The sequence below is a fragment of the Octopus bimaculoides genome, chromosome 3, assembly GCF_001194135.2.
Source record: "Octopus bimaculoides isolate UCB-OBI-ISO-001 chromosome 3, ASM119413v2, whole genome shotgun sequence".
Lineage (NCBI taxonomy): Eukaryota > Metazoa > Mollusca > Cephalopoda > Octopoda > Octopodidae > Octopus > Octopus bimaculoides.
Window position 1 is genome coordinate 119860221 of NC_068983.1, and position 15522 is coordinate 119875742.

The 15522-nt window shown below is 34.9% G+C and overlaps 1 protein-coding gene across 1 annotated transcript in view; it reads right to left on the minus strand.

Annotated features, from left to right (window-relative positions):
• Positions 1-1294: 1294 nt before the first annotated feature.
• Positions 1295-15522, minus strand: part of LOC106876644 (sugar phosphate exchanger 3) — a 44333-nt gene continuing 30105 nt past the window's right edge. Inside the window, exons 9-13 of the mRNA XM_014925259.2 lie at positions 14894-14984; positions 11711-11805; positions 9152-9312; positions 6850-6924; positions 1295-2932 (exon numbers count right to left, since the gene is read on the minus strand). Coding sequence (XP_014780745.1) covers positions 2748-2932; positions 6850-6924; positions 9152-9312; positions 11711-11805; positions 14894-14984 — 607 coding nt within the window. The 3' untranslated portion in view covers positions 1295-2747. The remainder of the gene's footprint in view (positions 2933-6849; positions 6925-9151; positions 9313-11710; positions 11806-14893; positions 14985-15522) is intronic.

A 15522-nucleotide genomic window follows, 5' to 3' on the forward strand; every position in this document is an offset into this window, starting at 1 on the left:
TTAGTACAATAAAGCCAGACTAAATCAACAATGAAGAAAGATACTAACCATTCAATGCTCATTTTCATATATATATATTTGTGTGTGTGTGTGTGTGTGTGTGTGTGTGTGTGTGTATGTGTGTGTGTATGTGTGTGTGTATATGTATGTGTATATGTGATGTTTTAAGAAACATTCCAAATTGTATAGCAAATAGGTAAAGGGGGTAGTGTGCGAGTGAAAGTGCAAACTAGTTTTCCAGTTCTACTAGAAAATATTATTAACAAAGGAAAATATACATGCCAGCAAAATTTTAAAACAAATGGGACAGGCATGTTTTTGACAAACTTACATATCTAAAGTACAAAAAATTACATCAGTATCCAAGATTATCAAAGATTGGAAGAGTCTCGTACTTGTTGCTAAAAATTCAAGTCACAAGCTGTTTGTCATTCTGTAACTATGAAAGACTTCTTCAAATTCTGATCAACAGAACCATGTTCTAAAACTGATTCTACCTAGCTGTCAAAAAAATAATGTCAGATGATAAACCTTATAGATATTCTTTCACGTAAACACACCACGTCACACTAAGGCCAGTTGTTCTTCCGGGCATACCATTCAATAGTCATTACAATGAAGAGACTGAAACAAAGATTATACAGAGTTAGCAAAAAATGCAACAATGATCCCCCAAAAAATTATGTCCTGAAATACCTTACACACCCTGTATATAAATATATAGGTATGGTGATGCAAACAGGAAAAATAGAACTTAAAATTATGAGTATATGTATATTTTTATTAATATTTAGCAGAAACAACAGAGTAACTCAAGGGTCAAGAGTTTTGTGTGCTGGCACTTATCAAATAAATGCCAATGTTTGCTAAGTACCAATACACAAAACTCTCAGTCTTTGAGTCACTCTGTTACTTCTGCTAAATATTAATATACATATCTATGACACCTTATTTTTTGTACAGTTACTGTATGCCAAATTCTGCTCGTGCTATTTATCAAATAAAGTTTATGGTAGAAAACACATGCCCAAGATGTTGCAAAGCAAGACTAAATCTGGAATGAAGTGGTGCTATTGTAAATTACATAACCATGTTGTGTTGTGAGGCATTCATAGTATGTGTGTTTGTGCATGTTTTGATGTACAGATAAGAAGAAAAAGCTTTCAAAACTTGAAGTATAAAGGATATCCATATATTTACAACAACATTCATTGAAAGTTCTTTGTTACTAAGCAGCACAACTTGATTATGAAATAATGCCAGTAATAAAATAATAAAAAGCAAATACAAGACCTTAGATCCAAAAATAAATATTTATTCAATGTTTTAAAAAAAAATCAAAGAATACTATTTTTCTTCACAAATTCAATATAAATTATGTCAAGTCCCAGAAGTGGATTGATTTTGTTGTCACAATTCATCTATTCTACTTAATTTTTTTTTTATATTCTGCAATCTGACATCAATAAAATGTACCCTTCATTCCCAGTGATATTTTGGCAAGACAATAAATCCCACTTTCATTTTAAATCCTTTAACTGACCCAAAACATCAAATTTGTATGCACAGGTGATAAAAGTTACTGTGATATTTACTATGATCAAACTTTTAGAAAATACTTTTCTGATAGTAGAAGCCTGTAAATAAATACATGATGCTAGACAATTGAAAAATGGTTACAATTATCCAGTCCATTTGATGGTTTAACTTTTTTAAGAACCATAAAAAATTAGATCTGTTTAAAATAATAACATTTACTAAATGATGAACACAGTACAAGTCAGTTTCCAATACTATAGGGGTCAGATTTTTAGCTACAGCCCTTTATTACTACTTACAAAAGAAATAGTCTCATGAAAAGGCTTTGCATCACACATTTCAAAATACCACTGAGATGAATAATGCTGATTAGCCATTACTTGATAAAAAACAAAGATCAAATGTAAAAATTCCAATACATAAAAGATAAATAACATATCTTAAGGACAACAGTTAAGTTGCTGACTGCATTTATCCTACATGTTAGTGTGCAAGATGAATACCACATATGTAAGTATTACTGGGATCTTTCTTATCTTCTATATAAACGATTATTTCTAAAAACATTTATTCCCAATACTCATTTACTCTAAACCGCATTGAACTTGCATTGAAAACTTCAGGAAAACATCTTTTTAACTAGAGGAAGATGTTATAAATTGTAATTTTTCTGAGTAAAAGCAAATTGAGACTAATAATTTATAATAATAATAATAATAATAATAGATAAAAACTATTATGAAATATAGTCACAGATGAACTGTCCAAATAGGTTATCTACAGTGGACATAAAATATATACATGGACTAGTGAGATTTGATATGCTTCCACAGGATATATTTCACAGTCAGTTCAAAGTCATAAATATCTATGTTATAAAATTAATGTATTCATGAAAGATTAAATGTTATCAGTTATTCACAGTATTTATATGAGGACAAAATGTCCACAGGTGATATGTAATGCAAACACCTGACAGTCTTACATTAAGTAACAGTTGGTAATCAAACTGTGAAGAGCACCCATAAATAAATACAGTTCTTGGTTCCATAATGATCACTTAAGCAAACATATACCTGTAAAAAATGCTATCACTGTACTCAAAGGTACCAATATAGCAGAAAACCATATTTAAATGGGTTTTGAGTGAAAACTATCACTCAATTTTAAAAATATTTCAAACAAAAACTGTTCTTTCTACAGAAATGTTACACTTCTTGGAAGACAGCATTGTGTGTGTCTATAGTTTTCTGTGTATAGGCTGCTTTAAACACAGTAAAAGTTCCTATCAAAGACAATGCAATCATTAGATAGAACATTCCTGACCAGCCATACATTGTTGATGCAATACCAATGATTGGTCCTTCTATCACAGTACCAATGCTACCAAAGCCTGGAAGTAAAAATAAGTCAATTGATTATAACATTTATATATCTCAGATGTAAGTTAGAATTAAATTAGCAAACATAGACTAGACTCTGGCCTTCATCTATTTCTTTTAACTTAAGTGCAAAATTAAATTTCAAGGTCATTCCAGTAATGAATGGAATTGGTATTTTCTGAAAGCCACATTGCTACAAACTTGATATATCTCAACAAAAAAATTGTTTCAAACACGACATTCCTCAACAAAAGATAGATTGGTATATAAAACTGCATTACATAGTTATGGGCAATGAAATTTTGAATGAATATAGCTAATCTCCACAGCAAAAGGGTTAATGCTAATTTATGTTATGTAATGTAAATTAAACCAAGAAGATGTGAAAAATTGGTGAGGAGGTAAAATTCTATGATGGTAGGGTTTGCAGAAGGGATGATAATAGATTGGAATGTCTAACACATGCCAGAATGGGAAATAGTATCAAAATGTTGTTGTTCAACAATCGTATAAAAAACTTATTAAGGATCTACAAAGAGGTAGGTTGTAATATGAGCATAAAAATACATTTTCTGAATAGCCATCTTGACCAATTTCCAAGTAATTTAGGTGCTGTAAGTGACAATCAAGGGGAGAGATTCCACCAAGATATCAAAATTATGGAAGAATGGTACCAAGGACACTGGGATTCTCACATGATGGCTGATTACTGTTGGTGCTTGAAAAGAGACCTGCCATCAACATGCAAATATGCTAGAGAGTCTTATAAGAGAAAATTTTTGCCAGAGTGAAAGCTTCATATCTCTTTTTTTTTTTTTATTGTAAGTCATTTCTATCATTATAATGTAAGTTTACAGTAATTTGAACTGCTTGTATTCATGAAACTCTTTACTCTTTTACTTGTTTCAGTCATTTGACTGTGGCCATGCTGGAGCACCGCCTTTAGTCAAGCAAATCAACCCCAGGACTTATTCTTTGTAAGCCTAGTACTTATTCTATCGATCTCTTTTGCCAAACCGCTAAGTTATAGGGACGTAAACACACCAGCATTGGTTGTCAAGCAATGTTGGGGGGACAAACACAGACACGCAAACATATACACACACAAACACATATGTATATATACATATATACGACGGGCTTCTTTCAGTTTCCGTCTACCAAATCCACTCACAAGGCTTTGGTCGGCCCGAGGCTATAGTAGAAGACACTTGCCCAAGGTGCCACGCAGTGGGACTGAACCTGGAACCATGTGGTTGGTAAGCAAGCTACTTACCACACAACCACTCCTACGCCTAAAACTGGAAAATAAATTTGAACACATGACTTAATTTTTTAGTCCTAATTGGAAAAATCTGGAAAATGGCACATAGGCTGTTGATAAGAATCAGGACTTGATAGAAATCAGGGCCAAGTTGAAATTTGTATTCAGCACACCCAAATTACTTGTAATCAAGTGTCAGATATCATTCAATAAAACATGTGTTCCCCAGTGTAATGTTACTGATAGGAGTAACAGTGATGATAAAGTGGTGCTGATGGTAGAGATGATGGTTATAGCAGTGATGACAGCAATGATAGTACTAATATTTCAGGATCTGGACAGTCTTGTCTTTCATAATCTCCTCTGTGAAGCTCACAGTCCTTACTACAGGGCCCTACCTTGAAACAACAGAACTCTCTTCTTCCCATGTTACAGTGGCATTATCCAGTTATTTGTTCAAAATTTACTGAACTGATGTCTGCCATACAGTCCAGAACTAGTCCTCATATAGCCCAGTGTTTAGTTTTGTTGTTGGATATGCTTTTACTTCATATATCTTCTTGGATTAGGGCTGAACACAGAAACCTTTACCAGTCAGAATATTCTAAAGAATTAATCTGATGTACCATGGATTGATCAACATCATGTTTCAATTGAAACCTAATGCGGATAGTAGGATAGTTACTGAGGGTCTTTATTCAACAGATATCACACTACTCTAGTAATAATTTGCCTCAAAATATTCTGATGAACCTTTATTACAACTCATGGAATTCAACATGATTGGTTAACTGCAAAAAATCAGATATATCCACTCAAAATTTTCTTACTCTTTTACTATAGAAAGCAGTTTTATATATGAATCTATCTTTTGTTGAGAAATGTCATGCTTGAAACTACATTTTGCTAAGAAATATCAAGTTTATTGAGGTAATGTGACTTTCAGAAAATACCAATTCTATTTTTTGGAAGATATTTAACATCATTACTAGAATGACCATAAACTTTAATTTTGAAGTGAAAAGGTTAATGAGTCAATAACTAAGGAGTCCATTAGAGTAGGACTCTGTGATAAAAGTTAATCCTTTCACACAACATAGAGTTGCACTGGGCCAGCTCTTAATTCTAATTTTCATAGCATTAAATAAATACAAGGTAAAGCTCTATGATGTTAAGACACTGGCCTATTACAAATTGCTGAACCTTGAGAGTTGTAATAGGTGTGTAAGTCAACAAAATATTTTGCTTTCAATTTGTCAATTTATCCACTTATAACAGTTACCCTGCCAGTTTATATTGGGGTGAACTGGATCACTAAAATTTAGATATCTTGTTTATTAATGCAGCTCAGTACCAGTGGCAAGACATGAACTGCCAACCCTTTAACTGATGGTCTGCTATCCAATCAAATCAGCTCCTTGAAGTGTACAGTAAATGAAACCACAAAACAATTTTAACAGATATAGCTTCCTTTATAACTAGTCATTTTTAATTGCAGATGCATTAACAAGAAAATCTACAATATGTAAAACAGACAGGTTGTAAATGAGGCTAAAGTATCATTAATCCTAATTTCAATAGTTCTAACCTAACTCCAGCCTTTATGTGATGCTACCTGGAAAAGTATGTAACCAGTTCTTGTCTACCTGCATAGCTATAAACTTCCCATTAACAACAGTAGAAACAATAAAGCAACCAAAGGAAACAAGATCTATTTCAATTTTACTGCAACATATGACAATCACAATCTTATGTATGAAATAAAAAAAAAAACAACCATCCACATTTTGAACCAAAGAAAAAAACAACAAAAAACAAAAATAGACTGACTGGCTCAAAAATATTTTTTCCTATATCTACTAAAAATGAAATGTTTTTTTGCACAAAATTCTTATTAGTAATGCTCTTAATTGTATTGTATCTATCAAAAATGATCCCATCTTCTTCAATGCAGAAGTATCAATAGTCTTTTTCTCCAAAAGGTTAATTCAATACTCATTTTTAACAAAATTTTATTCAACTTTAATCTCTTGCAATACAGTATCATTGTCATTTCTTCTGTAATTGTTTTGTGTATGTGTTTACTTCTGTCTTATAACCTTATTTCCACACTGGCAAAATGATTTGCATATTTGGATGGTTGGGTATTGTACAAAACAATTGTCATTTTAACACTTAAGTACCCCTCCTGTCTATATTAAAGATCCTAAATCTTTTATTGTAATAGTAAATAGTTTGGTATAGTAATCCTATCTGCTATAGGCACAAAACCTTTAATTTTTTTTTTTGGGGGGGGGGCTAGTTGACTACATCAACCCCAATGCTCAACTAATACTTATTTCACCAACCCCAAAAGGATGAGAGATAAAGTCAACTTAAGTGAAATTTGAACTCAGAACATGCTGCCAAGCATTTTGTCTGTTAACTCACCACCTTTATAGTTTCATATAACAACAAATAATATAGTGTAAAATTTACAATTACAGTACTACCATTAACAATATCCCATCTATACTTTTGTAAACTATATCTAGTCCTAGTATACTGCTAGACCTAACTTTGAATTAACTGTGAAAACAAGGAGCTTTTGCAGACAACTACTATAGAATTAATTAGAATCTAATTAAAAAGAAGATAGAATTAAAGCAAGATGTTGGTGCTTACCATTAACAAAACCTACAACAGCAGCTCCAGCATTGCGACCATTTAGTTCTCCAATCCTTGACGGTACAGCGGCTCCTGGGACAAAGATGATATATATATATATATATACATGTTTAAACCAGTGGTTCTCAACAAGGGTCCATGTGACACCTGAGAGTCCATGTAAGCAAAATAGCATATTGGGTCCACAGTAGTATTTTAAGGGTAACTGAAAAAAAATTTTACTTTCATCATCATCATCATCATCATTTAACGTCTGTTTTCCATGCTAGCATGGGTTGGACAGTTTGACTGAAAACTGGTTAGCTGAGGAGCTGCACCAGGTTCTAATCTGATTTGGCATGGTTTCTATGGCTGGATGCCCTTCCTAATGCCAACCACTCCAAGAGTGTAGTGAATGCATGGGACATTAGATAAATGTCTTCTACTATTGCCCTAGGCTGACCATAGCCTTGTGAGCAGATCTGGTAAACAGAAACTGAAAGAAGCGCATAGCATATCATCATCATCATCGTCGTCAGCTTTAACCCTTCAGGATTTAGATTATTCTGTCAAATGTAATATTTATTCACACTGTTTTGAATTAATCTTGCATTGTCTTCTTTGTCTGAGGTTTTAATAATGTGATTGCTTATATTTAGAATAACATTGTAGTGTTGGTGTGAGAAGCCAGATCTAGCTAATTTGAACATAAAACAGGTGGAATATTTTGGCCAGATATGGCCAGTTTAAATGCTAAAGGGTTAACATCTGTTTTCCATGCTAGCATAGGTTAGATGGTTTGACTTGAGCTGGTAAGCCAGAGAGCTGCACTAGGCTCTAGTGGTCTGTTTTGGCTTGGTTTCTATGGCTGGATGCTCTTCCTAACGCCAACCACTTTACAAAGTGTACTAGGTGTTTCTTTTTTACAAGTCACTGGCACCGGCATGGATGTCTTTTATGTGTCACTGACAATGTTGGTGATTCACTTAGCTTGATGAGTCTTCCTAAGTACAGCAAATCGCCAGAAGTCTTGGTCACTTGTCATTGCCTCCGCGAAGCTCAACAACCAAAGATCATATTTCACTACCTTGTCCCATGTCTTCTTTCCACAAGTTCCCTCTATATGTGTATCCTTGTCTAGATATCATGTAATGGTTATAAATCATCATCATCATAAGCGAGATTGCTTGTTTCCAGTCTCCCATGAAAAATATGTCCAGGTAGGGGAAAGTATTACCTTGCTTGGAAACAGGTGAGGATTAGCAACAGGGAGGGCATCCAGCCGTAGAAAATCTGTTGCAACAAATTCTGTCTGACCAATACAATCTTGGAAAAAGCGGACTTTAAATGATGATGATGGTGGTGGTGGTGGTGATGATGATGATGATATGATGATGATGATGATGATGTACATTTCTATACTTCTTAAACTATTATCCATATTTCAATAACCCACTATAAAAGGAAAGAACACTTTACCATTCCAGTTGTGATAATCAAATCAATATATTTTGAAAATACATACAATGTATATGAAATGTATATCAGTATACAATATATGGCCCCTGGCAGCCCTAAAGAAGTAATTAATGTTTGATTTTTTCTTTTTTATATCAGAATATTTTTCTTCCCAAGAAATGCAAATCAGAGCTGAAACTTGGCCCCAATTTTATAAAGTGAAGCATCCTCTCTTGGACAGGATGCCAGTCTACTTCAGGCAACATCGCCAGATAAACTGGTATGTGAACTGAAGTGACGCAGAAACATAATAAACATAATGTAATATCAATGTGGTTGAGTGGTTAAAAAGTTTGCTTCTCAAACACCTAGTTTTATGTTCAATTCCACTAGATACAAGGGGGTGCTGAAAAGTTCCTGGCTTTAAGGGTATTTGCAAAAGGCCTGGTTGAGGGCCAACCTTCCAAGTTCTTTTACATGGTTTAGAAAAACTGAAGGACTGCTGCAATAAACACGTGAATCTGAGAGGGGAATATGTTGAATGAAATCTGATCCTCCTATATTTTCTTTAACCCAAAGCCAGAAACTTTTCAGTACCCTCTTGTAATACCCAGGATAAGTGTATTTTACTTTAACCCTGGGTCAGCCAAAGCTTTGTGAGTGAATCTGGTTAAGGGAAACTGAAAGAAACCTCTCTGAACTTACAACCAACTGCTGAGATAGTTTTTTCACTCTTTAAATATTCAGCCACGTTGCCCCTTTTGCAGTCTATTGTTTGTATCACTATGATAAGAGCATAAGAATAAATGAGTCTTCCACACTACAACAATATTCATTCAGAATTAAGTAGAAACAAACTGACCTAATATTGAATCAGGGCCACAGTTGAATGCACCAGCAAGGAACATGAAAATATTGTTGAAATATACACCCCAATGGCTGGTCCAACTAAACATGAGAAGACTGATTGCACTCAATAGAACTGAGATTCCTGTTCCAAAAAGAGGTCCTTTGGAGAAAAATCTACAGAAAACAAAGAAAAGAATTAAAAATATTAATATTGGATCAACATTAAAGCTATTATCAGGGAGTGAAAGAACATATTTTTCTTTTCTTTCTTTCTATTATTATTATTATTATTATTAAGGTGGAAAACTGGCATGATGAGCATGATGGGCAAAATGTTTAGCGGCACTTTTCCTGTCTTTATGTTCTGGGTTCAAATGCAGGAGTCAACTTTGCTTTTCATCCTTTCAGAGTCAATAAAATAAACACCAGTTGAATACTGGGGCCGATTTAATCGACTTAGCCTCTCCCCCAAAACTGCTGGCCTTGTTTAAAAAATTTGAAACCATTATTATTATTATTCCTTCGTAACACAGTGTAGGTAAAAATGCACCGGATTCTTTAGTCATCTGTTAAGTCACAACAAGGACCCCAGATAGATAATACTTTCCTTAAGATGTGTGCTGTACCCAATAAGGCTGCTTTTTGCAAGACATCAATCTTGCATGGGATTTCCAGTTGCCTTAAGAAGTCTTGAAGTTTCAATGGGATTGAACCCAATGCTCTGATCACCATTGGTATCATTTTTACATTACTGCATTCCATACAGTCTTGCCATTTCCACTTTCAATTCGGAGGTGCGTCCAGAACGATGAAACCATTCTGTTTGCCCTAGTCCAGTGCCCAAGTATTGCTGATCTGTGTGTTTATGTCGAACACCTGCTGTCGCATGTAGGATGGATCCAGCTATCAGCTGAATCCATTGTGAAGATTGCTCCACTGCTCTCTTTTGGCCGGGAGGAGAAGGCAATTTTTATTTGTCTAGTGGCTGTAGCGAAAGAGGTAGTATGGTGGACCCGTTTGAAAGGGCTAAAGACAGGCACTTTCCTGTTTGACCAAGCCCTGATCAACTTTTTCAAGTTTCACTTGAAAAGGAAGTTGAAGGTGGAGAGTGAAGTGTTGCCTTATAGCAAGTTTGTTGAAAGGTGGGTGAATATTGGAAGAATGGCCAGTGTGAAAGGACCAATTCTGAGCATGCACCTGTAAACCAAAGAAGGGCTCTTGCTCTGTTGTTCAGGTACCTGTGGCTTTTGTGGGTTTTTCCACGAGGTCCTTAAAGCGCCTCCTCTATTGGGAGTTTTAAATTGTTTAATTTTTAATCATTACATATATTGTTTACATGTTGTAAAACCCATTGCATCGTCCTGTTTCTGTTGTTGTATGTGTTTTGATGTAATTTTATGTAAGCCCTTGTGACCAATAAACAAATTAATTATTATTATTATTATCATCATCATCATCACTGTCATCATAGTTCCTTTGATATCGGTTAGATAAGAAATATCAAGCGACAACCAGTAACCTGGGACAGGCATGGTAGTGTAATGTTATGGTTCAACAATTTCCTACAAACCACACCCTACAATCTCAAAGAGAGAAAGAACGCATTAGAATCTAATGTGTTCTTTTCAGGTTATCATAGGTCTATGTTATCTAATGATTAGATAAGATAGACCGAAGATAACATGAAAAGATGGCTGTAAAGGCTTTAATCAGAGGTCACTCAATCAGGATTGATCCTGGGGTAAACAACAACCACTGACTAACACTTTTTTTTTATCCATTTTACAATTGTTGTGGTGGTTGCCCACTTCTTTCTTCAACCCACATGAAATGCCTGTCTCTTTCACTTGTCAGCCCTACTCAAAACTTGTAATAAACATTCTGTTCAATTCCAGATTTTACTGTACACACATTTTTCCCTACTAACACCACGGTACAGAAGTTCAAACTGAACATCAACTGCAATCATATCGCTAGTTTAGATGGGTGTGTAAAAGTTGTGGTCACTGTTTCTTCTTTGATTATTTAATCATATAGTATTTTCAGATCTAAATTTTAAGGCAATTTCAAATCAGCATATGTACCTATGTATAACAGCACACATGTATCTCTATTATTGATGTTGTTGCTGTTTAGCACCAAATCAGCTCTGATGAAGCAGGCTTATGATCAAAGATATTCTGGCTGTGACCATTTGGGACTACATTGCTCAATACCTCTTTTCCACTTTTGAGATGGTAGGGTGTGATTTGAAGAAAATATGTTTGTTATTTCTGGCAAGGTCGTTTGTTAGCTCATGTGTCTATGTACACATGTATGTCTGTGTTTGCTTACATGATTGTCTGAGATTGTGCACACGTTTCTCTGGGTTTGTGTACACATGTATGTCTGTACACACTGTCTCAGTTTGAGTACACATGTATAAATGCACAGATGGAAGAATGTACTTCCCAGACTCAAGTTATACATGTTATTTATCTGAGCATCTGTTAATTACAATATTAAGCATATACAGCAGTTGAATAATACAGCTAAGTACAATATGAAGAAATAAAAATTACTTGCAACCCACCTGTCCATGACAAAACCAATCAAAGCACTTCCTAATACACCACCAACTTCAAAGGCAATAGAGAAAATACCAGCTTTACTTTTAGAATACTTCAGCTAGAAAGAAAACCATAAAAGAGAAGAGAATATGAAATAAAATAAGAGGAAAGGCAGCAGGGAATTTTTAAATACTGATTTTTTACATCTTATTCTAATTCATACAGTCATTTATATTTTATTTCTATATTTTTGCTTTTTAACTTTAATGTTTATGTATTTTGATTAATATATTTATTTTTATTTCTATGTTCATTTTCTCATGCTTACATGGGCTCGATGAGTCTTCTCCAACATGGTATCTCACTACTTGTAATCCCTTATTTCCTTTTTGAGGTTCAACCCCTTGAGATAAGATTTCACCACTTCTTTCCATATATCTTCCATGGTCTTCCTCTTCTGCAGGTTCCCTCCAGCTGGCCACATCTTAACCCTTTCATTATCAACCTGGCTGAAACTGGCTCTGGCTACAAATGTCTTGTTTTCACAAGTTTTGAATTAAAATCTTCCACCAAACCTTAGTCACAATTTATGTTCCTAACACTAACTGAATGATAACTAAGTTATTTTACTAAATTCTTTGTTATGTTTAAAGTAATTGAAAGAAACACAGAGCATTTCAAAATAAATACAATAACAAAAGGCTTAAGTAAACTCTCATCTGCCATATTTATGCAGTATCTTCTCTTACATCCTAAATCCGATTCCTTTTATATTCAGTTCTTCTCACTTTTCCTTTGTGTTCCTTCATTCATGCACACTAATGCAAGACATCCAGTAGTACACACTCACCTCATTTCTTTCCAGCTTTTGCACCCTCTGCCACTGTTAACCGGGTTACCAAGGTAACACATTCTAATGACTTAAATAACATTTGAAAGAATATATTTCATAAATGTTCTTACTGCCAACAACTGTGCATCTCCTACATATGAAGATTTCCTTTTCTGTCAGCTTCCTAGTGATCCACTATATCCCTTGTCTGCCCACGGTTAACAATAAGTACACTATATGTTATTCCTGACAGTTTTGTTTCTGCAAAACCAGAAAGGCTACTTCCTAAAAAGGCAGTTGAGTCCTGTCATCTTTCCTACTAAAACTTCTGTTTTAACCAGATTTACTCAAGGCCTCCCAATTCTATGCTCTCAATTCTCAAGATCTTTCACAGATTCAGATATGGAAACTTAGTCATTAATATATATAGGAAGTTCCCTTGGACAGCTGGTCTTACACACTTTTGTAACAGTGTGGAGAACTACAATAAACAGGAGACTGTTGAGAACTGACCCTTGATGGACACCTACCTGTATGTTAAATTCCTCACTGTACTTGTTAACTCTCATTTTGCAGATGGTACCTCAGTACAAGATTCGCACAGATCTCACAAACTATTTAACAATATCCCATTTTCTAAACACATACCAGTTTGTAAAGCATTGTACTAAATGAACAGCCTTCACATCAAATTATACTTGGTATAGTGATTTGCTATTTACAAAGAACTTCTCGTGTAGTTGTTTCACAATAGAGTATTAGTGGTACTCCGTTACACACAAACCCAAACTGCATCTCAACTCACTTCTTTTCCTAATCAATTGTGCTATAGATTTCTTACTTTCATAACTTAGTCCATCAATATGAGACATCTGTGGCTGCCACTTTCTAGGAATGTCAATTGACTATGCATTTTAGTAGAGCACGCTCCTTACTTTGCTAGATATTTTCAGCATTTCTGCAATTATCACTGATACTCTAGCAGCTTCTTCTGCCATGAGATCCTTAATTGCACAGTAAACTCTCAGAGTTGGTCCCACTGTTGCATCTACTTGGAAAGTTACCTCACTTCCATGTATTTTCCTCATTCAGCAATATATCATAGTAACATCTCCAAGTGAAGGAAAGTATGCCACTATCATTTCAAACGTATTTTTCCAATAAAGTCTGATTCCTACTGATACACTGTCTTGCCATCTAAAACATCTCATATCTGATTTTTTTTTTCATTGTAGAACATTACATTCAGTTTCTATCCATACCATGTACACCAGCTCTTTTTGCAACCTAATATTGCTCCCTGCTCTCCACTTTCTTCCAGTCTAACTGGGCCTGTCACTTAGTTTTATGGCTTTATATGCTGTACTACATCATCACTGTATTACATAACTGGAGAATATTACATGTTGGTGCAGAGTATGCCATTTACTTGTACTTTGCACCAATTACAACACATTATCTCATAAAAACTCCAAACAATCATGTATGTTATAGGTTTTTGTTGCACCCTTGCTAAGTATACCTGACATATAGCCTCTCTTCTAGCTACTTGGTATTGCTTTTTGCTTCCCTTATTCTTCCACTGTTTCTAGGTCTGTCTATTAGCTTTTAGTGCTATCTACAAAACTATTTTACCACCATGCCAACTTCCATTTAGCTGAGACCTTGCACCAGCTACATATCCTGTTTCTCACAATCAGTTAACCACCCAGAAAAATTCATACCTTTGTTTTTTTGCCTGACAAGAACCTAACTGAAGTTTCCTTTGTTCTTATGTTTTGTATAAAACACACATTACCTGCTTGAGTTCCAGCAACTTCACAATCTCTCCTGACCTACTTTCATAATACTGATGTTGGTGGTAGTAACAATCACAGTGATGTGAAGTTAGTGAAATAATATGGGGCTCTAGCACTGGCACTGGACTTTGATTATGAGATCAGTAATATGTAAACAATAGGATGTGAAGAAACTAGTGCTGGTCTGTTAGCAAATAGTATAAAATGTTCAAAAATGAAATAAATTCATTTTCCATGAGCTAGCATTTTGGCAGGACCTTTTGTCATAGAGCAAATGTTTTCTAATGGTACTGACTAAATAAATTATGTAAGAGAAAGAAAAAAGGTCAATAGTTGAGTGTCTTAACTCTATAGTCATTGAGCTCCATATCTAAGCAGACAAATTTCTTGACAGGAATTGAATAACATACCTCCTAGTCAGTTGACAAACATACAAAATAATACTTTATGGCATATCAACAGCAAGAATCTAAAATCCAGTATCAACATGTCAAATCACTTAACTCAGTGAACACTACTGGCAAATGACATTGGAACCCAACAATAAAGAGAAAAATCATATAAAATAATCTTACCTCATTATATAAATACATTGGTAACCACATGAACATACAGTAACGGACAACCTTCAGACAAAACACAGCCAATGCTACATCAAAGACCATCCTGGAAAGTGCAATGATAGCAATCTGTATTAATAGGAATACAAAATTTTCGTTTCTTACTTGAGAACAATGTCTCAGATTTATAGGAGACGGAAAATATGATTATGTGATGTTCATGCCTTTCTCAAAGTTATGAACAGAGATCATCAACTAGCCTTTTGGTTTTCTCTTCTCTTAAACTCTGGCCTTCCTTTAGTATTCCTGTTGTTTTAGATTGATGTATAGAGTATGTATATATGTAAGTATACTGTAAAATGTTAATATGAATGTCATCATCATCATCATCATCGTTTAACGTCCGCTTTCCATGCTAGCATGGGTTGGACGATTTGACTGAGGACTGGTGAAACCGGATGGCAACACCAGGCTCCAGTCTGATTTGGCAGAGTTTCTACAGCTGGATGCCCTTCCTAACGCCAACCACTCAGAGAGTGTAGTGGGTGCTTTTACGTGTCACCCGCACGAAAACGGCCACGCTCGAAATGGTGTCTTTTATGTGCCACCCGCACAAGCCAGTCCAGGGGCACTGGCAACGATCT